This window comes from Onychomys torridus, chromosome 7 (genome assembly GCF_903995425.1).
Source record: "Onychomys torridus chromosome 7, mOncTor1.1, whole genome shotgun sequence".
Classification (NCBI taxonomy): domain Eukaryota; kingdom Metazoa; phylum Chordata; class Mammalia; order Rodentia; family Cricetidae; genus Onychomys; species Onychomys torridus.
Window position 1 is genome coordinate 30013541 of NC_050449.1, and position 25969 is coordinate 30039509.

General features: G+C 42.5%; 1 protein-coding gene and 1 non-coding gene across 5 annotated transcripts in view; both read left to right on the forward strand.

Moving 5' to 3' along the window:
* The window catches only part of Cdon (cell adhesion associated, oncogene regulated), a 90940-nt gene that overhangs the window by 29779 nt on the left and 35192 nt on the right, over positions 1-25969 (forward strand). For 2 of the 4 annotated variants that reach the window (XM_036193385.1, XM_036193386.1), the window contains exons 2-11: positions 1235-1367; positions 1747-2019; positions 3590-3736; positions 4624-4767; positions 5759-6046; positions 7863-8132; positions 14343-14696; positions 20287-20576; positions 21421-21595; positions 24358-24489. In XM_036193385.1, coding sequence (XP_036049278.1) covers positions 1295-1367; positions 1747-2019; positions 3590-3736; positions 4624-4767; positions 5759-6046; positions 7863-8132; positions 14343-14696; positions 20287-20576; positions 21421-21595; positions 24358-24489 — 2146 coding nt within the window. In that variant the 5' untranslated portion in view covers positions 1235-1294. The remainder of the gene's footprint in view (positions 1-1234; positions 1368-1746; positions 2020-3589; positions 3737-4623; positions 4768-5758; positions 6047-7862; positions 8133-14342; positions 14697-20286; positions 20577-21420; positions 21596-24357; positions 24490-25969) is intronic. The other 2 variants (XM_036193387.1, XM_036193389.1) reach the window with 2 other exon arrangements.
* Positions 25598-25762, forward strand: LOC118588164. The gene has a single exon (XR_004945558.1). It is a non-coding gene; the product is annotated as a U1 spliceosomal RNA (small nuclear RNA).

Sequence of the window (25969 nt, forward strand, 5' to 3'; positions counted from 1 at the left end):
TATTGAAAAATGTTTGTTGCATGAATAAATTATATATATATATATGTGTGTGTGTGTGTGTGTGTATTTCTAAATTGTCTCCAAAAAGAACTCTTTGGTTCTACCTCCACCCATCATATACATGGTGATTTGTCTTGACAGTCCTGGGATTTATGGACTGTCTCTAGCAAAAAAAAAAACCCAAAAAAACGAGTCAGAAACAACCTTTCCCTCAGGTGGCATCTGTCGGAGCCATTCATCTGTCTGCTGCCATTTTCTTGCTGTTTTCCTGCTACCTGGCAAAATCTGGGAAGTCTCTATCCTCCTCTCTGCCATTGTTGGCTGCGCTCTGTGGTCCCTCCCGAAGTTAGCCTTTCTCTGCTGACTCGATCTTGTCAACATCATCAGCGTCTGCACTGCACCTTTTGGAGATCAGCTGGACTTGCTCTGCTTCTCACGTGGCTTGAAACAGCTGAGGGCTAGAGAGAGCTTTCTCCTGGATTCCATCCCTTCATTGCGTCTTTCTTCACATTCCCATTGATCCTCTGTTCCATCTCTAAAGGTCCTTGGTGGGCACATCTTGTTCTCTAAGCGTAGTTTCAGTAGAAAAGCCTGAGACGATGCCCGACTTTCTCTCCTCTGAAATCTACATTTCCAGCCCTGACTTCTCCCTGTGTCTCCAGACTCATTGGAGAAACTTTGGACCTCATGGTAGCAGCTGGATGTCCAGTAGACATCTTCAATGTTGCTCAGGCACACAGAAGTGCTGACTCTCCCCTTCTTCACTTTGCATCCCCCACTCTGGATTTTTATAGTCAACAGGCATGCTTTTCTCTTTCCCACCAACCCCAAGAATTATCCTTGCCATGTCTCTGCATTATTTCCTTGTGTTCTTTGGTTCTGCTGTAGACTGTGTCCTGAGTCCACTTGCGTTTCATTGTCACAGCTCACACTCATGTTTGCTACCCATCATGCCCTCATGTGTCCCTCAAGGCCTCAGTGTTTCCTGATGGCTCCTCTTCTTCCATTCTTGACCCACTCCAGCATGTTCTCCATCAGCTCCGAGTAGTTCCTAGTAAAGAGCATCCTAGCCCCTTGAAAGAAGGAACAGAGCTTCTAACCCCAGTTTAGTGTCTAGATGCATGTGTGGGTTGAGAAGGCAGGGATCATGAAGAGCCTAGGATAAGGTGTTCAGTTTAAAGATGTTAGCGGTTCTCATGGTTTAGATTCTCTTTCTCTTTTTAATGTTTTCTAGTGAGCTGAGGCCTGGGCTTTCTCTGGAAGTCTCCCCTGCCTACTTCTGTAACTGGGCGCTATGCATCCAGACCTCGGACCCTTATGGACACTGCTATATGTTCTTGTTATTCCTTGTTCTTCAGCGAGTTCAGGTAAGAGAAGCATGATGGGGCTTTGGCCGAAGGCTTTCCTCATCTCAGTCTTTTTGCTTTATACTCATGTGAAGGTGGATATATATGTATAGTAATGTGTATTCACTGTGTAGCGTTTATTACCTATTAATAATACTGCAGGGGCCTGGCCTAGCAGCACACCTTTAATCCCAGCACTTGGGAGGCAAAGGTAGGAGGATCTCTGTGAGTTTGAGACCAAGATGGGCTTATGAGTTTTTTTATGAGCATTAAGAACTAACACATATAGAGACAAAAAACTGCCGAATAGACTCAGATGAAATGTATTTAATATACTTTCTCTCTCTGCTTTCTCCCCCTTCTCCCTCCTTATTTTGCACACGGGACTGTTCCCTTGCAGACTTGGCACCTTATTTTATTTCTGAGCCGCACTCTGCTGTCCAGAAGCTTGGTAGACCCGTGGTCCTACATTGTTCTGCTAAACCCGTTACTGCCCGCATCTCATGGCTGCATAACGGGAAACGATTGGACAGAAACACGGAACAGATTAAGATTCATCGGGGGACTCTGACCATCCTGTCTCTTGACCCTTCCCTTTCTGGTTGCTACCAGTGCATTGCCAACAACAGCATTGGTGCCATTGTGAGCAGCCCTGCAACAGTGTCCGCTGCAGGTGAGATTAGCTTGAGTCTTTGTCTGTTATTTTCTTGAACTCTGTGGGTTTTCTGTTTGTCCCTGCAGTTTTCATAGTGGGATGAAGTTGGTCACTGATATGATCCATGTAGGGTCTGAGAGTACTTACCTTTGTTTTGACTTCAGATAGCTGAGGGAAGATGTTGGAATCTCTGTGGCCCAGCCTCATAGCTTAATCTCTAGCAATAGTGTGGAAATTATTATTATTATTTTTAATTAGCACAGGACAGTTTTCTAGTGTGAATTCTGGGCAATATCCTTGTGAATCTTTTAAAGTCCTTAACATCAGTACAAACAAAAAGAAGTTGGCTTTTGACACTCATTTATTTCATGTAGTCCTTTATCTTTCTTTCACATCTAATTGTTTTATTTCCCTTGATTACCAGGGGATTTTAATTTATGTAATTGAAACCAGGCTAAAGAAGCAGGGGCAGGGAAACTGGCTGTAAAGAAAGGAATGTGAAGAATTGAACTTATGGAAAATCTGGAATGCGTGGTTTTCCTTAGTAAGTTTGAGCCATCTGCCTCTCGAATGGCGATGGCTTCCAGTAATGGAAACCGGCTTTGTGAGGGCACCCCTATTTACAGAACAAATCTGGATGCCCCTGGAGTAGAGTTTGTCATAACTGAGAAGAGTAAATGTTTTTGTAGAGCTGTGACCCATGCACAGCTCCAGGACACACACTGGAGGGTTGATTTCCTGGAGGCAGGCAGCTGGCTTCCTTGGGTGGTGGGGATAATAAAGGGCCTGCTCAGTCCACGATGGACTGTCTAAACCGAAAGGAATCAGCACCAAGCCGGTGCATCTAGTCTCAGTGGGATACTGTGTTTTATAATGTCCTAGGTTCATTCCCAGAAGCTGTTTTGCAGAGAAAGTGAGTTTTGATGAAGACCCCTCTGAATGGGGAAGGATTTATCTTGACAGAATGGGAATAATGACGCTTTGCAATTCTCTTTGGTGTTTTGGAGCACTTTGTTTCCCTTACAGTTCCCTGAAGACAGTGACTTCGAAAACTGCGCGCCCTGACTTAGCTGCCAGCCCTCAACCGCTCACCTCTGCCCCGCTCCTTTTTCAGATGAAAAAACTCTTATTGCTGGCTGTGGTGGTGCACAACTGCAATCCTAGTAGTCGGGAGGCTGAGGTGGGAGGGTCACAAGTTCAAGGCTAGCTTGAGCTGTATAATGTTGTATAATGAGACCTATCGAAAAGCAAACTTGGCTGGGCATGTTGGTGCACGCTTTTAGTCCCAGGACTCGAGAGGCAGAGGCAGGTTGATCTCTGCATTTGAGGCTAACCTGGTCTACAAAGCAGTTCCAGGACAGAGCTACACAGAAACCTTGTCTCAAAAAACAAACAAACAAATAGACAAAGCCACCCACCCACCCCCCACCCACACACACACACAAAAAAAAAAATCCCCCAAAGATCCTGCTATTTCTGCTATCACTGGGACTAGGATCTGCTGCCGCAAAAGGCCATTCTATATGATTCTAAGTCTTAATTTCCCTTTAAATTGTTTTGCACTCATTTATTTACTTTTTTATTTCAGCCCTTGGTGATTTTGATTCATCAACAATGCATGTTATTACTGCAGAAGAGAAAAACACGGGTTTCATTGGCTGTAGGGTACCAGAGAGCAACCCCAAAGCTGAGGTGCGCTATAAGATCCGGGGAAAGTGGCTGAACTACTCCACAGGTGAGTCCTGCTTGGGATGTCTTTCATTAGACAGCTGACCCCAAGCGCTTACTCCTCAACCACTTAGGGCATATTTAAATACCACTTCTTAGAGCAGGTGGCCTACATGGACATGTATAAATAAGATGACCTGTCACATTCTTCCCCTTCCATTGGCAGACCGTAACACATCTGGAGTGTGCCGTATATATTTTTGTTTGTTAGGCACCCTTTATCTGCCACCTCATACTTCCGATTGGAATGTTAAGTGCATCAATGCAGGGACTTTGCTTCCTGCATCGCCATGTCATGTGTGCCATGTCATGTGTGCCAGGCCGTGTGTGCTGTGTGTGTGCCAAGCTGTGTGTGCCAAGCCGTGTGTGCCAGGCCGTGTGTGCCAGGCCATGACTGGTGAAGAATAGCTACTCCTGTGTATTTATTGAGAAACATGGGTAAGTAGCCAGTGACTGAATACCACGGTAGCTATAGGTCAAGGTGTGTCCAGAAGGATCTGTACTCATTTCATCTTTGTCCAATAAAATTCTTGTGTTTTACTCTGACCATCTGCTGAAGGTTTTGCTGTATGAGCACTGTTGGGCTGGGCTTTCCTTTCTCTTATGTAATAAAGTTTCTTTGCTGCTGGTCTTATGTGTAAATCTCAATAGTCTCTGCTAGTTCCAGTTGGGTGGTGGGGGTCTGTATAGCCTGGAACTCTGTAGGTGAGGATGACCTTGGCCTTCTGGCTCTCTTTCCTCTACCTCCCTCATACTGGGATTATAGACATGTGCCACTATGCCTGATTTTATGTGATGGATGCTGGGGTTGAGCCCAGGGCTTTGCTCTAGGCAAGGATTCTACCAACTGAGCTGCATCTCCAGCCCCTGATTATATCCCTTTACCTTCCCCAGGAAACTACATAATCCTTCCCTCAGGAAATCTTCAGATTTTAAATGTATCCTCTAAGGATAAGGGATCATACAAATGTGCTGCTTATAACCCTGTCACCAGTGAACTGAAAGTTGAACCTACTGGCCGGAAGCTCCTTGTGAGTCGTAAGTATTTGGGAGAATCGTGGTGGCTAGGGAAGGAAGGGTCCTCACAAGTATGGCTCATGAAGCCTTGGTAAAGGAGAGGTCAGCATGTTCTTCATTCCTGTTTTTATTTTAACGTTGTTGTTATTATTATTATTATTATCATCATCATCATAGTGTTTGCCTGCATGTACGTCTGTGCACCATGTGCACACTGGTGTCTTCAGATGCTAGAAGAGGACATCTGGAAAAAGGGTTACAGATGGTTGTAAGCCTTAATGTTAGTGCTAGGAATAGAACCTGAGACCCCTGGGAAATCAGCCAGAGCCCTTAACCACCGAGGCACCTCCCTGTGCGTCAGTGTGTTATAGAGTGGTATTGTACTTGTTTTTATTTTACTTTTTAAAGATTTATTTATTTTATGTATATGAAAGTTTTGCCTGCATATATGTATATGCACCGTGTGTGTGCCTCATGCTCAAGGAGTATATCAGATCTCCTGGCACTGGATTTATGGATGGTTGTGGGCTGCTATGTGGGTGTTGAGAACTGAACCTGGGTCCTCTGCAAAAGTGACAAGTGCTCTTACTGCTGAGCCGTCCCTCCAGCCCCAATGAACATCTTTTTTAAATGTATCAATTTTACAGTAGTGATAAGCAAATTGGTGGTTAGCTGTGAAGTATGGGATCAAGTGTTAATGTGCCTTCTATTAGATAGGATAAAAATCATGACTAATTTTGGTTTATGACTGATAAGCTGAGGTAGAACATAGTAAAGATGTGGCTTTGGGCTTGAAATTCTACATTTCCAAAATGCCAATTCAGAAAAATCTTAAAAAAAAAAATCACAAAATATTTGTCTTTTGACTCTCAGAGAAAAATGGTGTTGCTATGCATAGGGCCTTGCTACATGAGGCAGAAATGGAAGCAGCTCCCCAGATCAGCTAAGGGAGAGGGTGGATTTCTAATAATCCTTTCTAATACTGTCGTCTTGTGTTCCCTTCCTTTTCCAGGCCCTTCCTCAGATGGCTTCCACATTCTTCACCCTGCTCTTTCTCAGGCGTTAGCTGTCCTTCCCCACAGCCCCGTTACCTTGGAGTGTGTGGTGAGTGGGGTCCCGGCCTCACAAGTGTATTGGCTGAAGGATGGGCAGGATGCTGTGTCAGGAAGCACCTGGAGAAGGCTCTACTCTCACCTGACCACATCTAGCATTGACCCAGCAGACTCTGGAAACTATTCCTGTGTGGTGGGCAACAAGTCTGGAGATGTAAAACATGTCACTTACATGGTTAATGTTTTGGGTAAGGGCTTACTTATTCAATATAGAGATTTCATATCAAGTCAGGTCATTTTCCTGGACTAATTGTTTGAAGGATATTTGTGAGCTAAAACTGAGACACAGAATATCGGGAAATAACCACACCAGTAGCCAGAACAGAGTTCATTTCTGTAAAGAGATGAAGAACGGGATGTATCCCTAGGTGGCATAGAACATTTGATATAATATGTTCTCGGTGCCTTTTTATCCCTGCTACATGCCAAGCAGGGAGAGTTTGGTGTGTATGTGCGTGCACTTATGTGTGCCTGTATGAGTGTGGTCCTTTAGCAGTAACTAAGATGGAACTGACTGGAGATATCACCTCACAAAGACATTGAGCTGTTCACTTTTTGCCTGTTTGTTGTGTTTGGCTGATACAATCTACCTACATTTCTGTACATAGTCTTTATTTCAGTCAGGAGCTGATATCGTTATCCTGTAGCACTGAAAAAATGTTTTCCTTCATCAAAACAGATTTTTGTGAAAACTAGAAAGAATAGGAAATGGTCTCATTAAATAAGACTTTTGTAAATTTTTATACATTTGATTTATACTCATAGCCTGATGTAGGTTAGTGACACTGGGATTAATGTAAATGAATGGCAAGTGAGCTCTGAAAATCAGTGGAGGACCTGGGTGTACAGTCCCATGTTAAGAGTAACAAAAGATATGCATGGTTCCAGGTTTGATTACCAGCACCAGCAAAAACCAACCAAACAAAAAAAAATTCTCCCAACCCCAAGCCCAGTGGTACTCAGAACTGGACTAATATGTATAACCACTTACTTTTGGCAAATACTGAAAGTGTTGGTAAATGAGATACTTTCAAGAGTAAGAAGCGACATCTTAAGCCAGGCATCCTGGCACATACCTTTAATCTCAGCCATGGAGCCAGTGACAGGCAGATCTTTGTGAAACCAGCCTAGTCTCCATAGCAAGTGCCAGGACAGAAAGGGGCACTGTCTCAGAACAAAGCTTCGTGGAAACTGGAATGTTTTGCCTGTTACACACATAGCTTCAAAGTAGAATTGACTATAAACAGAATTGATTTATTTATGGATTTAGGCAGGGTGGATTCAGTCCTTGCTTAGTGTTTTCTCTTTATGTGGATATGCACCTCTACCCTCCTCTGAATGAACTTGAAAGCCTTGGCTTGCGGACCTTGGACAAGGTCATGGCTGGGCAGCTAATAGGATGCCACACACATCTTGGATTATGTGGGCTACAAACTGGTTGTGTTTGGTGAGGTCCCTGAGGCACCAGCTATGGCTCAGCTTGCTGGTGGTCTTTGTCACCTTCGGGCTTGTGTTGAGGCCCACAGCCAGAGGCTAGCCCAGAGCTAGCCATGGCTACTGTTCTTCAGTGGTGGCCACCACAGCCCTGTAAACAGAATTTAAAACAAACAGAATATTTGATGCATATAAGATGCTCGTTTTGAATAAAACCTTTTTGTCTCCTGTTTAGTGTAAAAATCCAGAGAAACTATTACTTAATGTTGAATATTAAGAGAAGAACAGGATACAAATGTGTACGTGTGTGTGTGTGTGTGTGTGTGTGTGTGTGTGTGTATTCATAGGTGTTGGGGTATAAAATGGGTGGGTCAGTATAAAAAAGACTAACTTAGTAGCTACATATTTATTTCTACTCATGAAACTTAAATATATTTCTCAGTGTTTCTTGATGACCACACAGATGGAAGAATGGATGTAAGAAAGAACTCAGAGAGATTCACTACTCAGTGCTAGAGACAGGTTCTCCCTGAATTGTGAGATAGTTAAATGTGCCTGCTTTATTTTCAGAGCATGCTTCAATTTCTAAAGGGCTACAAGATCAGAAAGTGTCTCTGGGGGCCACCGTACATTTTACCTGTGACGTTCATGGGAACCCAGCCCCCAACCGTACCTGGTTTCATAATGCACAGCCTATTCACCCCTCCTCACGGCATCTAACTGAAGGAAATGGACTGAAGATCACTGGGGTTACCATGGAAGATGCTGGGCTCTATCAGTGTGTAGCAGACAATGGGATTGGATTTATGCAATCTACGGGAAGACTTCAAATCGAACAAGGTGTGCTTTTAGGTTATGTAATCACAAGAAGTTTTACTTCATAGGTAGGCTTTTTCAGTAATTAGAAATGAGGTCACGTTTATTGAAAGAAAATGACCCTATTACCATATAAGAACTGTGTTTCCCATGATCTTTGCAGTGACAGACTGGCATTGCTGTGATGAAGCCACCTTATTAATCAAGCTCATTTAAAAAATTGTTTTGGGATAGAGAGATGGCTTAGTGGTTAACAGCACTGGCTGATCTCCCAGAGGACCCAGCCTCAATTCTCAGTTACAAATGGTTATGAGCTGTGATAGCCATTCCGGGCTCAGGGGATCCAATGCCCTTTTCTGGGCTGTGTGGGCCTCAGGCACACAAGTGGTACACAGACATACATGTAGACATAACACCCAAAAACATTAAAAAAAAAAGTTGTTTCTGCCTGACGGTGGTGGTGCATGCCTTTAATCCCAGCACTAGGGAGGCAGAGGCAGGTGAGTTCAAGGCCAGCCTGGTCTACAGTGTGAGTTTCAGGACAGCCAGGGCTACACAGAGGAACCCTGTCTCAACAAAACAAAACAAAACAAAACAAAAAGTTGTTTCTAGGATGGAAATTTAGCTCAAGTAGAATAGCATGTGTGATTTCCTGGGTTTCCGGTAGGCCCTAAGTAACAAACTTGCAAAACATTCATTTTCAGTAGTTGCTACATAGTTTATAAAGGTGTTTGTGAAAACCCACAGTCTTTCCTGCCCTCCCCATCCTTACCAGCATCTGTCAGTGAAGTCTTGTCTTTCCAACCAACTGGTTTTATTAGTTTCTTGAATAACCTTCCATGTGCATATGCAAGCAGTTATACACCATAGCTGTGTGCATGTGTATACGTGTATTTTTATTGCTTTTTAAAAACAAATAGTGACAGAATTCTTTCCCTTAATTTCAAAAAAGCATATTTTTATTTTTTAAGAAAAATGGCTGCTTACTATTGCATTTTTATAGTTGCAATAATTTGACTAGAATCTGATGATGGCTGTTTGAGATGTGATGAATGTCCTGAAATAACTGAATAACTGCATACGTGTATCTCTACAAGAAATTCCTAGACGTGAACTTGCAGAAAAAAGCTATAAATGTATTAGAAATTTTAATAAATATTATCAAATTTATCCTCATAATTATGAGTTCATATGCTCATGAGCATTTAGATTTCCTATTTCCTCACATTCTCACCAAGACAGAGTAGTAAGGTCAGTGTGTGTGTGTGTGTGTGTGTGTGTGTGTGTGTGTGTGTGTGTATGTGTATGTGTGTGTACATACATGTGTATGTGCGTGCACGTGGGCTCATGGAGTCCAGAGATTGAAATTGGGTGTCTTCCTCAATTCTTTTATGTTTTGAACCTGAAACTCATTGACTGGGCTAAGCTGGCTGCCCAGTGACCTTTGGCTCTGCCTTCCTGCCCATTCCCTGCACCGGGCTTACAGATACTAAATACATACTTCCATACTCAGCTTTTATGTGGGTGCTGGGAATCCAAAGTCATGCTTGTATGGTAAGCACTTTACCAACTAGGCCATCTCCCCAACCCTTATATATAAAAATATATATTTTTTAGTTTGTACTTCTTTTGTTCTGGGTGAAGTTAGGTATCTTTTCATATGCATGTGAGACATTTAGATTTACATCTCTATATGTTGGCCATCTTTTGCCCATTTAAAAATTTAAGTTTGGGATATTTTCCTTATTGATTTATAAGAGGGAAATTGTTTATGATGTGAGTTATAAACATTTCAAAGTTCAGAGCATCAATGTGAAACAGAACACCTCATTGACCTTGGCATGACAAATTTAAAAGTTAATAATAAAAACATACATTTTAAAGAAAATTGTCATACATTTGGAAACATTAAGTTATATTTTGAAATCATAGTGCAAGTTTAAAGTACTTTGAGCTGAATGGCCATAAAAATGCCAAAGATCAATGTCTTAGGGTTATGGTTGCTACATTGAAGCATAGTGTCTTAATTAGGGTTATAATTGTTGCATTAAAACACAATGACCAAAAGCTAGTTGGGGAGGAAAGGGTTTCTTTCACTCACAGTTCCAAATAACAGTTCATCAAAAGCAGTGATGGCAGGGACTCAAGCAGGGCAGGATCCTGGACATTGGAGCTGATGCAGAGGCCATGGAGGGGTGCTGCTTACTGGCTTACTCCCTATGGCTTGCTCAGCCCACCCTCTTATAGAACCCAGGACCACCAGCCCAGGGATGGCATCATCCCCAATGAGCTGGGTGCTCCCCACCAATCACTAATTAAGAAAATCCCTTACAGCTGGATATTTTGGAGGTGTTTTCTCAGTTGAGGCTCCCTCCTTTCAGCTAACTCTAGCTTGTGTCAAGTTGACATAAGACTAGCCAGCACAATCCATCATGTCCTGTGGGAAGATGGCCAACATGGAATTTCGGACTTTTATAGCCTCATGTGCTTACCAAGGAAAATCAGTAAGGTTGAAAATTATAGAGTAAATCAGAGAAGCATTAGAGTTCAAAGAAAGCAGAAGATGAAAGAAACAAAGCCCAGAGCAGAAAGCATTTCAGAAAGGTAAAACACAAGATTAACAAGCATAGAAATGGGTCCTTTGTACAGTCTAATAAAGTGAACTAATCGTTTGCAAAATTAAGTAAAAAAGTAGATATAAGTGGATAGTTGTAAGCGGGGGTTGTAAATCTCACTATAGAGATTAAAAGTAATAAAGTAATTGATAAGATAGTAAATTAAAAATATAAACAGAGCTGTGGTGTTAGCCTCCTACCACTGTGACAGAATACTTGAGATGATCAATTTAAAAAGAAGGTGGCTTTATTTTAGCTCATAGCTGCAGTCACTTGGGCCTGCTGCTTTGTGCTTACGGCAGACAGCACAGTGAGTGTGTCATGGCCGGAGTAAGTGCTAGATATGCTTACCTCATGGCTGGGAAGCAGACAGACAGAAAGGGGGCAGGTTCCCAGTCTTCCCTCCAAGGACACACCCCAGCAACCTAGGGTGTGTCCTTTTCAACTAGGCCCCATCTTGTTCAGATTTCATTGTCACTCGGGCATGGCAGGCTGGTGACTAAGCTTTCAACTCATGGGCTTTTGTGAGGGAACTCCAAATTCAAACTATAAGATGGGTAAATTCTAAGGGAAAATAGAACTTAGCAAGGCTCTGACTTAAAGTAAATAAAAAAGCTTAAGTAGTTCTCCAGCTATGACAGAAATTGAATTAGGAGTTAAATTTTTCCCACAAAGAAAACAACAGACCAGATGGTTTTGTAGAGTCTACCAAATTTGCAAGTAATAGACCTTTCCAGATATTACACAACTCTCCCAGAGAAAAGGGGAAATGGAAAGTCTCCAGTCAGTATACTCTTGAGTCCAAAATCACAGAAAGATGGGATACGAAAGTGAGCTAAAAGCAGGTCTTATTTGTGAACATAGGTATAAGAATCATAAACAAAACATCAGCCAGCCAGGAATGTACAAAAAACATATATCTTGGGGAGGCAGCTATCTCAGAAGTCTACCATAAAATGTATTGTTCACCCTGTTTACTGCATAAGGAGAAAAGCCATGATTATTTCATAAGGAGTAGGAAAAATTAGACAAAAGTATGCTCAACAGTAGAAAAATGGAACTAGAACTCAGTAAAGGCATGTAACAAGGACGTAGATGAAACACCTCTTACTAGGAAAATGGCGAAGGTACTCTTCTTAAAACTCACTCTAGGTATCCATGTATGAGTGAATCCAGCCAGTACAGAAAGACACAAAAGTAATTAGAAGGAAATAATCCAAATAGTTATTAATTTATAACCAATATTGCCATTGTATGGTATCCAAAGTACTTGCTGGCTCTTATTATTTTCTTACTAAAATACTAATATTTAGCAAGAAGCTAGGTATAGACCTAAATGAGTACAACTCATTTGCCTTTCTGTATACCAGCAACAAACAGAAAATACTGTTTAAAAATCACTTTTTATATTAGTAACAAAGTTACGTTCTAGGTCATGGGTAGCAAAATTTGGAATTATACAGTTATCTGGTCTTCAAACTTTCCTGTAGTTTATACTATTGCAATTGAAATCTTATCAGAATATTTTGAAGACTTTATCTAGGTTTTAATGGCACCTGCCTTTAACACCAGTACGTGGAAGGTAGAGGCAAGGGGATCAGGAGTTCAAAGTCATCCTTGACTGCATAAGGAATTTGAGTCTAGCCTGGATTACATTAGAGCGTGTGTGTGTTTGTATGTGTGTATGTATGTGTGTGTGCGTGCCCTTGAGAAATTGATTATAAAACTTATAATCAGAGGTCCAGGAGTAACTAGAGCACTCTAAAAGCATGAGGCACTTGCTATAAGCATAAAAAGCTAGTAATATTTTCAAAAGCATTGGGTCGCTACAGGAACAAATAGACTCCTGGACATGACAGAGGATGACAAAAATATATTTACATGGAAGGATCTGACTGAACTGGCACTGTACACCCCACAGGGAGGATATTTGTTTCAAGTTTTGACTTGAGATAATTAATTATCAAAATGAAAAAAAAAGAAAGCAAAAATTAAATCTCTAACTCATATGGTACATAAAGATAAATTCACAAGGGAAAGTTTTTGAGGAATATGTTGGAGGGTATTTTTATGATCTATGAGTCAAATGTTTTAGCAAGTCATGTAAAGCATTTATGAATGGCACATAAACCTGCCAGGAGATGTTCAGCTTCATCAGTCCTCAGGGACATGCATGTTACAGCTGGCTAGTTAGAGCATTTATACTCATTCACTTGGCACAAATTCAGAAATCTCTGAAGACTGAGTGTCTTTAATTTTATCAGGCATGATAAATAGGTCTAGAGAAAAAGAAATGTGCTGAAAATAATGCCTTCTGTGTTGATCAATATATTTTATTGTGGCCTCACTTAAAAAATCACATCAGGAAATACCAGAACTAGAAGGGAAGACTTGGTATCATTTTGATTTGGAAATAAAAATGGTGTTCATGTGGATGAACTTAAAATAGGTTTTCTCTAATCAAGACTGTCCATTTTCTTGAAGTATTAGTATCTAGTTTCATACTTCTTTACCGTTTTCATGTTAGGGTCTCAGGTTCTGGCTTCACTTAGTCTGTATTTACTGCAGTCAAGTAGGCACAGGATACCTATTGGAATCTTAGTAGATTTGTTATGTATACTCCTTTCAGGAGGAACAGAGAACCTGTATAGGGAATTTGAGGAACCCACAATTATCTAAAATTATACTTTAAAAAAAATATACACTGCAAGACGGGTGTGATGGCTCATTCCTTTAACCCCAGCATTCAGAAGGCAGTGACAGGTAGATCCTTAAATTTGAGGCCAGCCTTGTTTACAGAGCAAGTTCCAGGACAGCCAGGGCTATGCCAAGAAATCTGTCTCAAAACTGCACCGCCCCCCAAAAAAAAAATCGCACACGACATCCTGCATGGCTTGGTACTGGAAAGCTGATGGGGTGATGAGGGAATGAAGGAAGGGCAGACAGTGTTCGCTCTGATAGAGGACCCCTAAAATGCAATAACCTAGAAACTCACTGCTTTTATTTCTATAGCACAGGAGGAGGGGTTAGCCAGTCTCAGTAAGGGGATTTGTAGGGAGCAGTCTCAGGTTGCAGTCACCCAGGAGGACAAAGCTGCAGTTGTTTTTTAAACACACTGTCAACATTCACACAGAGACCAGAGGAAGGCTTTGCCAGTTCCCTGACCCTCGCCTGGGAAGGCTTTGCCAGTGCCTATGGGTTTGAGCCACTGAGGTTCTTGTTACTCAGGGTTCCATCCTACCCTTACACATTTACTTGGGGCTTCCTCTGAGCCTCAGAATTAAGTTGATTTGTGTGTGTGTGTGTGTGTGTGTGTGTGTGTGTGTGTGTGTGTGTGTGTGTATACGTGTGTGGAGGTCAGAGGACAACTTGTGTAAGTTCTCTTCCAACCATTGGGTTCCAGGGATCGAACTCCGGTTGTCAGGCTTGGTGGCAAGTACCTCTACTGGCTCTGAAACCTTCTACTTTTTGTTGTCAATTTTACATGGTGAAAGTTGAGAGGGGAGCTAATGGGAGGGGATATCTCTGCGGCATCATTTCTGCCATCCGATGAAATGACTTTGCAGGGCAGATGTTCTCATGTTCCTAGTTTTGACTCTGTGAATTGTGTTTCTAATAGACAGTAGACTGAAGCCTGTGATAGTCACAGCACCAGCAAATGTAGAGGTGATGGATGGAGACTTTGTGACCTTGTCTTGCAATGCCACCGGAGTGCCTGTCCCAGTCATTCATTGGTATGGTCGCCATGGATTGATAACCAGCCATCCATCTCAGGTCCTTAGGTCCAAATCCCGAAAGTCCCACCTGCTCCGACATGGGGACCTGGACCTGGAGCCTGTCTACTTCATCATGTCCCGAGCTGGCTCCAGCTCTCTGTCTATCCAGGCAGTTACTCAGGAACATGCTGGGAAATACACCTGTGAAGCCACAAACCAACATGGTACCACACAGTCAGAAGCATTCCTCACAGTGGGTGAGTTGCTTTCAGCATCTTCCTCAGAAGAACTCTATCCTTTCATAGTAGGGGAAGAGATGACTTGAAATGTTATCTTAATGAATGTATATTTTCCCTGTGGCAATGAAATATAGGGTTGTGTTTGGGGGTATTTTGCTGTACAGGAACCAGGTGGGCCTCGGTCTCTGTTTCTTATTTAAGCCTTACTTGGGAATGAGCTCAAAATACAATCTGTCATTGTGAGTAATGGCTTTAGGTTTTGAAGGTACTGAAGAGGTTATTTAACATAGTTTTCAGAGGAGACCTGAGAAGCAAGATTCAAAGACTGAAGGGTTGGCTTGTGTGTAGACTTAGGGTCCTATCGAATGCCCACATGTGGCTATGTGGGTTATTTTCCTAGTGGGATGTATAATAGTGTTTATATGCTATTGATTTCTCATGATGATCACTTAACATACGGTTTTTGAAGTACTCAAATTCTGACCTTACACCAGTGGGCACGTAGAGCAGTGCTCCCCAGTTAAGTCAGTAGATGGCTGAGTTGGTTTGTTAAGAGGTCCAGTCAGCTGAGCGGATTGTTGCTGTGTTCTTCTGGGACTCAGGATATCCAGTTCTGCTTTAGTAGGGGAACAGAGGTTCCTGCCCTAGGCACACTCCCTTCGTAGGGTTTCATGTGACCTTTTTCTGTCTGGATCCTCAGATGTCTTCTCTGGTCATAGAGCCTATGGGATCGAGGTCATGTTTATCCTGGAGTTCACGCTCTTCTCTGCAGATAGCAGCTGTGGGGCTCCAGAGTCCCCGCTTTAATTAGTTCTCAGTCCAGGCTTTGATGGGTATTCTGGCCTGGCCTGCCCTCTGTAGGCGTCCTGACAGCAGGGGAGGAACTTAGAGTGGTCTGGGCAGAAAAGTGCTGGTGCCAGAGTTTGGGTGTAAACATCACTGTTTCCACATGTAAACAAGGAGTCTCTAGCTCTGGGTGAACCTGGCAGCCAGAAGAGAAGTGTGGAAAAGCTAGGGACTGCACTCCCACAGGTGCTGTTCCATGGATGTCAGAGGTGGGACAGTGTGTGGTTATGACGTCTGTAGGCCAGCTGCTGAACTCTGCCTGTGTCCTGATATGTGTCACTGATGTCCTCTTCATAGGGTTCATATGCAAGTCTAAGAGGCCAGGAAAGCTGTTTGTTACAGTGCTGTCTGGTAATAGGAACCACTCCATAAATATAACATATTAGGTTATGATTATTGCTATCTAATCACTGGTAAATTACAGTTATTCATTGTGGTGATGTTTGTTGCAGGAAAAGGTAGTTATTGACTTTAGTAATCTTAAGCATTTCAAATCGAGGCAGTTGAATATTACATAAATATACATATATATGAATGTGCATGTGCACACATGTGTATGTATTCATATACACATATTCCACTAAGCAAAATAAGAGTGGCACATATACAGCTGTATAAGGAGATGTAGATGTTATGATTGTAGCTGCTGGAACTAGATATTTTGTCTTTCTCACTTTAAATATGAGAAATCTGAAACACTTAAATTTCACAACCTAACTTCCTTAGATTAGCTCTTTCAGTCTCCTTAGTTCCAGATCCTGTCTTGGTAAATACCATTCTAATGAGTAGTAACCCTGTCAGCTACATCTTACCCACCTGGACTTTTCCATGCTCCAGAGAATTATTAAGACCTGGCTGAGTTTATTAAAGCTCAGACACTACATATTAATGCACTTCTTTGCATAGAAACCTGAGCCTCATTAATCTCTAGCACTAATAGACAGTTACTTTGTTTATTGTGGAAAGGGAAAGCCGGATCTGAAATTGAGGTGATACCTCCCTTTCTCCTCTTTCCAGAGACCTGAGCTTTTTGAGGTCTTTGATGTACAATATTACAGAGTGAGCTGTATCTGTAACTCTTAATGGGGGCTGGCCTGGGTGTCCTGCAGTGTGGTGTGGAAGTGAGTGGTCACCAAAGGGACACGATGGTCAGGTGTGGCTGTGTTCCACATTTCGTTGGTTTCTCTGCAGACTCACTGAATTCATTAACATGCCTATAGTTTTTCCTAGGAGTAAAGCAGTCTACCTTTAAGCTGAGGGAGGGGGTCATGCTTGTAGTCGGCAACTGGGAGACTGAGGCAGGAGTATTGCTACAGGTTCAAGGCTAGTCCAGACTATGGAGTGAGAGCCTGTCTTAAAGGACCCAACCAAAGCAAATCTGTCCAAAAACAAAAACAGGGCATAAAGTTGGGGGACTGAGGTGGGGTGCCTAGAGAGAACTGGAGGGAGGTAGTAATGAACAGATATTATCAAAATATGAAATGTAAATGTGTGAAATTTACAAAGAATAAACAATATTTTTAAAATACAGAAATAGGGGGCTGGAGAGATGGCACAGTGGTTAAGAGCAATGGCTGCTGTTCCAAAGGACCCAGGTTCAATTCCCATCACCCACATGGCAGTTCACAGCTGTCTGTAACTCCTGTTCCAGGAGATCTGACACCTTCACACCAATGCACATAAAATAAAATCAAATAAATTCTTTTAAAAAATATAGAAATAGAATTCTGCCACTTTATAGAGTTGTTTTGGACATACTCAGTTGATATACTGAGATAATAACCATGAGCACTTTCAAGTATCTAGACAGTTCTTAACTTTACGATGATTTCATTTAAAAATTTTCACTTTAAAACAGTGGTATGAAAGTGATACACTTTCAGTAGAAACAACACTTTGAATTTTGGTCTTTTCCTGGGCTGGCAGGAAGAGCTGTGGTACTCTGACCCTGGGCAGTAGCAGTGAGCTGTTCCTCTTAGTCAGCCATTCCAGATGAGGGACATAAATACTGTAGTGTGCTGTTGCTAAGTGATGGTGTCTGATGGGTTGGGAATATGAATATACCTTTTCAACTTAATATTTTAAATTTATGATGAGTTTATTGAGATAAAATGAAAAGCATTTGTATTGCTAATCTTCAAACAGTATCTAATATAACCTTTTAATCATCTAAAGCATATTCTTTGCAATAGTGGAGGTTAGTTAGTTCCCCCCATTTTAGAAGTTTCAACGGGCGGCACTGCACCTGGGGTAACAGAAATGGAATTGTGATGCTCTTGCCATGGACAGGCTGCCGAGTAGCGTTTTTCTTAAACTTCTGTGTAAAGTGAGGCATGTGGTATGGAAACTCTTTTGTGGCCAGATACCACTTCCCAGTGGTCAGCTGCCTGGAGGATCCAGGAAACTACTAATGAAACAAGAGTCCTTCCCCACCACCCAAGCCGCAGCTAATCCCCTCCAGTCAGAGCCTGGTGCTCTGCACTAGCAGGCACACATCCACCCTGAATGTCCACTCCATTCTGACTCACTAGGTAAACATGCTCCTTCCAGGAGCAATATTTTCAAGTTGTCTCAGTGAACTTAATTAGCTTTCTTCTGCAGTGTTTCACACTAGCTTCTTATTTCCTTTGGTAGAGGATGATTTGAGGACATTCTTTCTCTCTTTTACTAGCAGGGACCTGACCTTACACTATTAGCCTAGGTCTTGTTGGGTCTTTGTTCATGTGTGGTTCTAAAATCACTCCCACCTTTTACCGGTAATCTGACTTTGTTGTAGGGGTAACCATTTCCTCTGCTCACTTCCTTCTCCAAGGAGTGAAAAATCGGGGGTTTTGTTACACTGACAGTCATTTGTCCTGCAGATCTCACTCACACTTTCCCTGTTCTTCTCACAGGACCCTACCACATTCTTCTATAGCTGTTGCTTAGACTTTCAGAACTCCAGCCCCTCACCTCTAAAGCAGGAGGAAGTACTCCTCTCTACCTGGGAATTAAATGAGATGAGTCACATTAAATGGCTCACACAATTCTTGGCACAGAAATGTTCTCAGTAGTTTTGGATGTGTGCCCCTTTGTGTGTGTGTGTGTGTGTGTGTGTGTGTGTGTGTGTGTGTGTGAAAATGTATTATTTTTACCTTCCTCTATATATTCTAAATACTGTTGGGTGTAGGAGCTAAACTTTAGATTGGCAATTTTTAAATGATATTTTTATTAATTCTTTGAGAATTTCCTATCACTTTTTTGAACATATTCACCCTCCCTTCTCCATCTATTCCCATGGAGACCCTCTCTACCTTCCCATCACTTCCCACCCAAACTTTGAGGTTCTTTTTTCCCCTATGAAGTCCAGTTTGTGTTGCCTGGCTAGTTTTGTGTGGTTGACCTACCAGAGGTGACATAATACAGAAAACGGAGTCTTCCTCTCCCAGCAGCTACCCTGGCAGTAGCTCCTTGGCTAGTGGTGGGATTTTGTGCCTACCCATTTTTTGGATGAGTCTTCCTACTTTAGTTAACTCAGCCTAGAAATTCCCTCATGAGCATGCCTAGAGGTTTGCTTCTGTGGAGATTCTGGATCTGAAGATTAACCCTCACAAGTGGGATACCTATTAATGAGGACTGACTGCTCTAAATATTAGTGACACAGCCCTTTGCTATGTCTATGTCTGTGTGTGTGTGTGTGTGTGTGTGTGTGTGTGTGCGCGCGTCTGTCTGTCTGTCTGTCTGTCTGTCTGTCTATATCTGCATCTTTGTGTCTGTCAGTGTCTGCATCTGTGTGTGTCTGTGTGTGTGTCTATTCCATCCTATCCCATCTCATTCCATTCCATTCTATTCTGCTAGTTAGCCAGATACAGCTGGAATATTCTTGCTTTTGCCTTGCTTGGGGTCAGTAATTTGTAACTTGACTATAATAAGAGGACACAAGCCAAGGTAGCTTCACTGTCCTGTGGGCTTTTGTGGAAGTAGACCCTCATCTCCATTTCTGTCTGTGAAATCTCTACACGAGACCAGCTGGCACATGTCTGTGGGGCAGCTCAACCCTAAGGATAAAAGTAAAAGCAGAAGAACCAGGGCTTCCTAAAGCTTAAACTGAAATTCAGGGCGGAGGGCACTTCTTTAGTGGGAATTCTGGGAAATAACTTTGGAAACTAGCTTCCCGGAGGGTGGGAGAACAGTGTTGACTATTAAAAACAAACAAACAAAACCTACACATTTATTTATTGTGTATGTGGGGATGGGTGTGCATGCCATGGTGTACATGTGGGGGTCAGAGGGCAACTTCTAAGAGTTGGTTCTCATCCACTTTGTGGGTTCTAGAGATGGAACCCAGGTTGTCAGGCTTTTGTCATTGTCGACAGAGCCATCCCACTGTCCCCATGCTCTTCTGTCACTTTGCTCACAGTAGAATGCATATCTATTGTGTTGGCCTCACCAAGTCTTTTTAAATTCAGTTAGTAAATTGTTACTGCAAAAACTGAGTATTAATACAGAGCTAAGTAAAAATAAAAGTACTTTCACTAGTCAACTATGATGTCATGCTACTGGTTTTCCAAACAGTCCCTCTGCTTTCCAGTGAGTAGACAGATTGACAGTAGAAGTTAGATGTCACTGTGAATGAAACAGTCAAATGTTACTTGTTTTCATGTCTTGGATTCAAGTTGTGCTCATAATGTCAGCATGGGCACTGGTGTGGACTGGTTAGAAGATGCTGGAAAAGTGAACTGCTTCAACCCATCTTCTCTTATTCTTCTCCCCCTCTACGCAGTTCCTTTCGAGACAAATACAAAAGCAGAGTTGGTCACACCTTCTGAAGCTACTCAGAATGATGAACGAGACCCAAGAGATGGCCCAGAGTCTAGCTTGCCGAACTTATTTCCGATGAAGGTGCATTCCAGTGGAGTGGAATTGCCAGAGGAGAAAGACGCCTCCGTCCCTGATGCTCCTAACATACTGAGCCCCCCACAGACCCACATGCCAGACACATACAACCTGGTGTGGAGGGCAGGGAGAGATGGCGGACTGCCCATCAATGCCTATTTTGTGAAGTACAGAAAGGTAAAGCCTTCCCATCCATTTTTCTTTTCTCATTCCTTAGCCCTGTGGTGTGTGTGTTTGTGTGTGTGTGTGTGTGTGTGTGTGTGTGTGTGTGTGTGTGTAAAACACTTGCTTATTGTGTTTCACATTTGTGGGAGGGTAGAAAGGTGAGTGTTCTAGAATAGGTTTATCAGAAGTATGTCCATCAGTCATGCTAGACTGACAGATCTTAGGAAACTGTATGAATGAAGTCTTTTTTCTCCCAAATAGAAGCGTGAATCCAAAGTAACCATAACATTTCCCCTCTCTCATTCCCTCCCTCCCGCCCTGTGCTGGGGGACTCAAGGCTTCAAGCTAGGCTAGAGGTTACTGCTGAGCTCCGCCTCCAGCTCCAGCACTTGCTGTTTTCTATGACACTGCTGTTTTAATCCACTGGGCATCAACGCTGTCAACTACTCGGAAAACCTTAGTTCTCTCCTTTGCTAAGGGGTAGAATACTCATCAGATAAAGAGCACCTGTTGGAGCAAGGCCCTCTGGCATTGTCTGTGACTGTCACATTGTAGGCTGGCATCTTAGTGATACTAGAGTCTTGGTGGTTTGGTTATTTATTTTCATCACACTTGGGCCTCTGTCTGTTGATTTTTCCGGTGATATTTTTCCTCTTCAGATTTGTATCAAAGCAAAACTTAAAAGCTCCTCTTATTTAATATGAGTAATACATTTCATAAGACAAATGTATCTCTTGCTTAAAATAGTACATCACTTCTGCAAACTCCTAGAATTAAATGAATGCTAGATTTTTGTAACTGGGAGGAAAGGTTTTCTGTCCTCCATCTCTCATTATTCTGGGTTTCTCTTGAGCAGCTGGATGATGGTACTGGTGCAGTGGGCAGCTGGCACACGGTTCGTGTCCCAGGAAGTGAAAATGAGCTGCATCTGACCGAGCTGGAGCCATCGAGTCTGTATGAGGTGTTGATGGTGGCTAGAAGTGCAGCTGGTGAAGGGCAGCCTGCCATGCTTACCTTCCGGACCAGCAAAGGTGAGTGCCATCTTCCGTCAGAGTACACTGGTTACTTAACTTCAGTTTACCAGTACGAATCCCACTGGACAGTAGAAATCCTAAGATAGAAATCCATACACATGCATACTGTAGCACCTTTTGGGGACTACACTTAAGTGGGGGTTGTATTATTTATTCCATTGTAATAATCCATACGTATTTTTGCAAGTTCATGATCAGCAGCATTAAGATGGGCAAAGCAGGTGTGTCAGAAGTAGTCAGGTTGAGATCCAGCCCAGTGGAGCTTGCACTCTGATGAGGAAGGTAAAGTGCACACTCAGATAACAATTCCAGACAAAATCCAACTTGATTCTTGGACTTAAGAAGTGCTCTCCATGCATTGGCAGTCTAGAAAAATAGACAAAGCTAGTTCTTATGGAGTTCATGTTCTAGATGGGAGGAGCATACACCCAAGTTCTAATCACCTTAGTGGGTGGTGTTAACAAAGAAGTAACTTCAGGAATGGACTCTGAGATAGAGTTACTGTAAGTAGGTGGCTAGGGATATGGTCAGGATTAGCAGTGAGATGTTTAAAGAAGGGGAAGTAAAAGCCTTACATATCAGCAGAAAGAAAGTGCTCAGTGTGCACACTAGAACACCAAAAGGCTTCAGTGATGGAACAAGGAGGGAAGATGTCTGGGTGTGTGACAGTGTGGCTGAGTCACACAGCACTCTGTGGGACTTGACAAGTCTTTGCTGGTGATGCCCAGTGAGGTAGGAGGAGCTAAATGTGTGGGCTGGAGTTATGGAGTCAAGTGTAATGCAGGAGGGTAGGATAGAGAAAAGAGACAATGTGAGCAGTATCATGACAGAATTCCAGAGGGATCTTCCTGATGAATGGCTCGTGAGGGGAGTCTAGGTGGAAGACGCTATGCTGGAGTGGTCTAAATACAGGGACATACTTCAGAGGTGGAGGGGGAACCCTGAAGAAGCAGGTTCTACCCCAGTACTGTAGTTGGGATTTTCTTTGGGCCTCCAACCAGCTCCCAAATAAAGACATGGAGACATTATTAATTATGAATGCTCAACCTTCGCTTAGGCTTGTGCCACTAGCTCTTTTCACTTAAATTATCCTGTTGATTCATCTGTGTTTTGCCCTGGGACTTTTTACCTTCTTTCAATCTGTATGTCCTACTTTCCTGCTTCCTCTGTGTCTGGCTGGCCCCTGGCATCTCCCTGGTGTCTCCTTTTCTCTCTTCCTAAGCCTAAATTCCTCCTCCTACTTACTCTCCCTTCCCAGAAGCTCCATCCATACCTCCTCCCTTGCTATTGGCCATTCAGTTTTTTATTAGACCAATCAGGTGCTTTAGGCAGGCAAGGTAAAACAGCAACACATCTTTACAAAATTAAACAGATGCAACACTTCTTTACATAGTTAAACAGACATTCCACAACACAGTGCTGTAAGAGAAATGGCCTCAGAGGATTGGGAAAACACTTTGATTGACTCACTGTTGGGCTGAAATGAGTACTTCCCACTTTAATTGATCGTACAGTTAGTTTTCACCACTTGGTCCTAGTTATTTATAGTCTGACCTATAACTGCTGAATAGCTGTTCCTGTTTAAAAACTAAAAAAAAAAAAAAAAAAGCAAAACCCAATTTCACTTTTGCTTGTTGAAACATTAAAAGTTAGTGTGGCATTTTTTTCTGTGGGAAAACAACTTAACAGAAGCTCCTTAATTATGGACATTATTTTGGAATGAATACATGCAACAAAAAGGAAAATCAGAACCTTCGTTCAAGTCCTCATTGGCTTTCCTGCTCATGTTGTGGTAGTCAAGGTTCTCTAGAGGAACAGAACCAATACAAGTATATAGACATAGATATACACATACACATATAGACAAACACATACATATACACATATAAATGCATGTGGACACACACACACATATATATATACACATATGTGTACACATGGACAGACATAGACATACACATACATAGACATAAACATGCATATACATATACACGTAGACAGACATAGGCCGAGATGTACATAGACATAGACATACATAGACATAACTTTTAAACTAGCTCCCATTAAGTGTGCCAACAGTGTCTCACAGCTGGGAGGCTAAGAACCTTGGGAGTTGCTTGGTCTCTGAGGCCCAGGGCCTCAGCAGATGGAGCAGTCCCACAGTGGCTGTCTCTTGCTGGAGAGCCAACAGCCTGCTACTTACTCTGTCTAGGAGGCTTGGTGCCTCAGCACTCCCAGTGTGGTGCTGCAAACCTGGAAGATTCCTGGAGAGCTGTTTGCCCTCAGTCAGCAGTGGAGACTGGAAACTCTGGGATGAGCAGCAGCAGCAGCTGGATGAATCCACTCAGCAGTGAAAGGGAAGCCAAGTGAGCAAGTCTGGTCTGCTGCCAGAGGCCTGGGGTGGTCTTCCCCAGCAGTGAAGGCAGGCAGGACAGTTCTTCACTCAAGGCTCCCTCTCAGGTGGTTCTAACTTGTGGCAAGCTTACATCAAAACCAACCATCACTGTTGTGTTTTCCACGTGTCAGTTCAAGTAGTATCGTGAAGAAGACGACACAGTTAGCTTTCTTTTAATGATAGTAGAGAAAGACCAAGCAACTTTGTCCTGGTTCTTGACATCAGCTAAGTATAAGTGGGGAGGGGTATTGTGTTTTAGACACAGACACATAAATCTTTAGAGCTAGTCATGTTTTTTAGTCATTTTTGTTTTGTTTTTATTTCACATGTATAAGCTTATTGCTTTTTAAAAAATGCTTTACAGAAAAAATGGCATCGTCAAAAAATACCCAGGCATCCTTTCCACCTGTGGGCATCCCTAAGCGTCCTGTTATTTCAGAGGCTTCCAACAGCAATTTTGGAGTTGTGCTTACAGATTCCTCTAGGCATAGTGGAGGTAAAGAATCTTCATCTTGTTTGTTTATAAATGTCGATGTCCTGTTTCACTGGGGAAATAGGACAGAATGGGACATTTGTTATTTAGGTTATGTTCTCCCCTAAGAGCTACTTTGTGTGTGTGTGTGTGTGTGTGTGTGTGTGTGTGTGTGTGTGTGTGTGTGGTGTACATGTGTGCATGTGTTTAGGCCTGAAGTTGAACCTTACAGGACTTCCACTTCAGAGCTACTTTTCAGTTACCTTATGCACACTACTTACATGACTACCAGCTTTATGAGAGTAAAAATGAATACTTTACTAGTTACTTAGCCCAACATGAAGAAGTTACTGACTGCCAGCACAGCAGAGATAAAATAATCCTTGCTCCCAAGGATCTAAAGCACAGTGGGTGATACAGACATCTGAACACACACACACACACACACACACACACACACACACACACACACACACACACACACGCCAGGGAACTGACTGCTAAAAACAGAAGAGGCAGCTAAGCCCATAGCAGTAGGATGGATAGTGAACACAGACGTGCCGGTAACAGCCAGCTTGTCCATTCTGCTCATGCTTATACTCCTGGTGACATGGACCCGCAGGAGAGACACTCAACTCACCCTGAATCAAAGGAGGGCACATAGCGGGTTACACGGCTGCTCGGCATCTTGAGCTCAGCCTCAGAAGACAAGAATGATGCCCCCAGATGAAGGAGCAGGAAAGACAACACAAAGATACCTTATGCAGATGGACAGATGATGTGTTGCATTCAGTTATTTAGTGTGACTTACTGTTGTCGGAGATGATGATAGTGTAAGGAAGCATGTTTTATATGACACACTTAGAAGTGTAATCTCGGCCTGTGAGTGGGGACACTTAGTGACTGATAGCCCAACTTTGACCCCTGGAACCCACATGGTGAAAGAAGAGAAATGGAGTTTGCAAACTGTCCTCTGACCTCCACATGTGTGCTGGGTCATATGCCTCTCTACCCACAATAAAAAAAAATGAATGAATAAATGAATAAATAAATAAATAAATAAATGAATAAGTAAAATCAAATAAGACATTTTAAAAATGTAATCTGTTCATGGGAGCTATCAAGAGTCCTAGTACTTAACTTGGAAAGGGAGATTCTAGGATCATGAAGATGGTTTCCCCAGGGTGAGGTCCCTTTATTATACTTTGGATGTATTGGCCCCTATGATTTCCCCAAATTCTAGAAACTTGACTGTATAATTTGTGGTAGTGGGGGTCTGCATTCATGCTACCCCTTCAATAAAGCCCTAAAGGATTTTACAGAGGAAGAAATACAAAAGACGCACCTAGAGAAATATGAAAAAGGAAGGAGGGCAGAGCTGGGGCTAGGGTTACGGGATCTAAGTTGAACGAGAGGGAGGAAGCTCGGGTGTGGGCCCAAGGGACCATTTGAAAGGTGGATGGATGAGAAAAGATTGGAGGTGAAGACTGTGAGTTTGGGATTC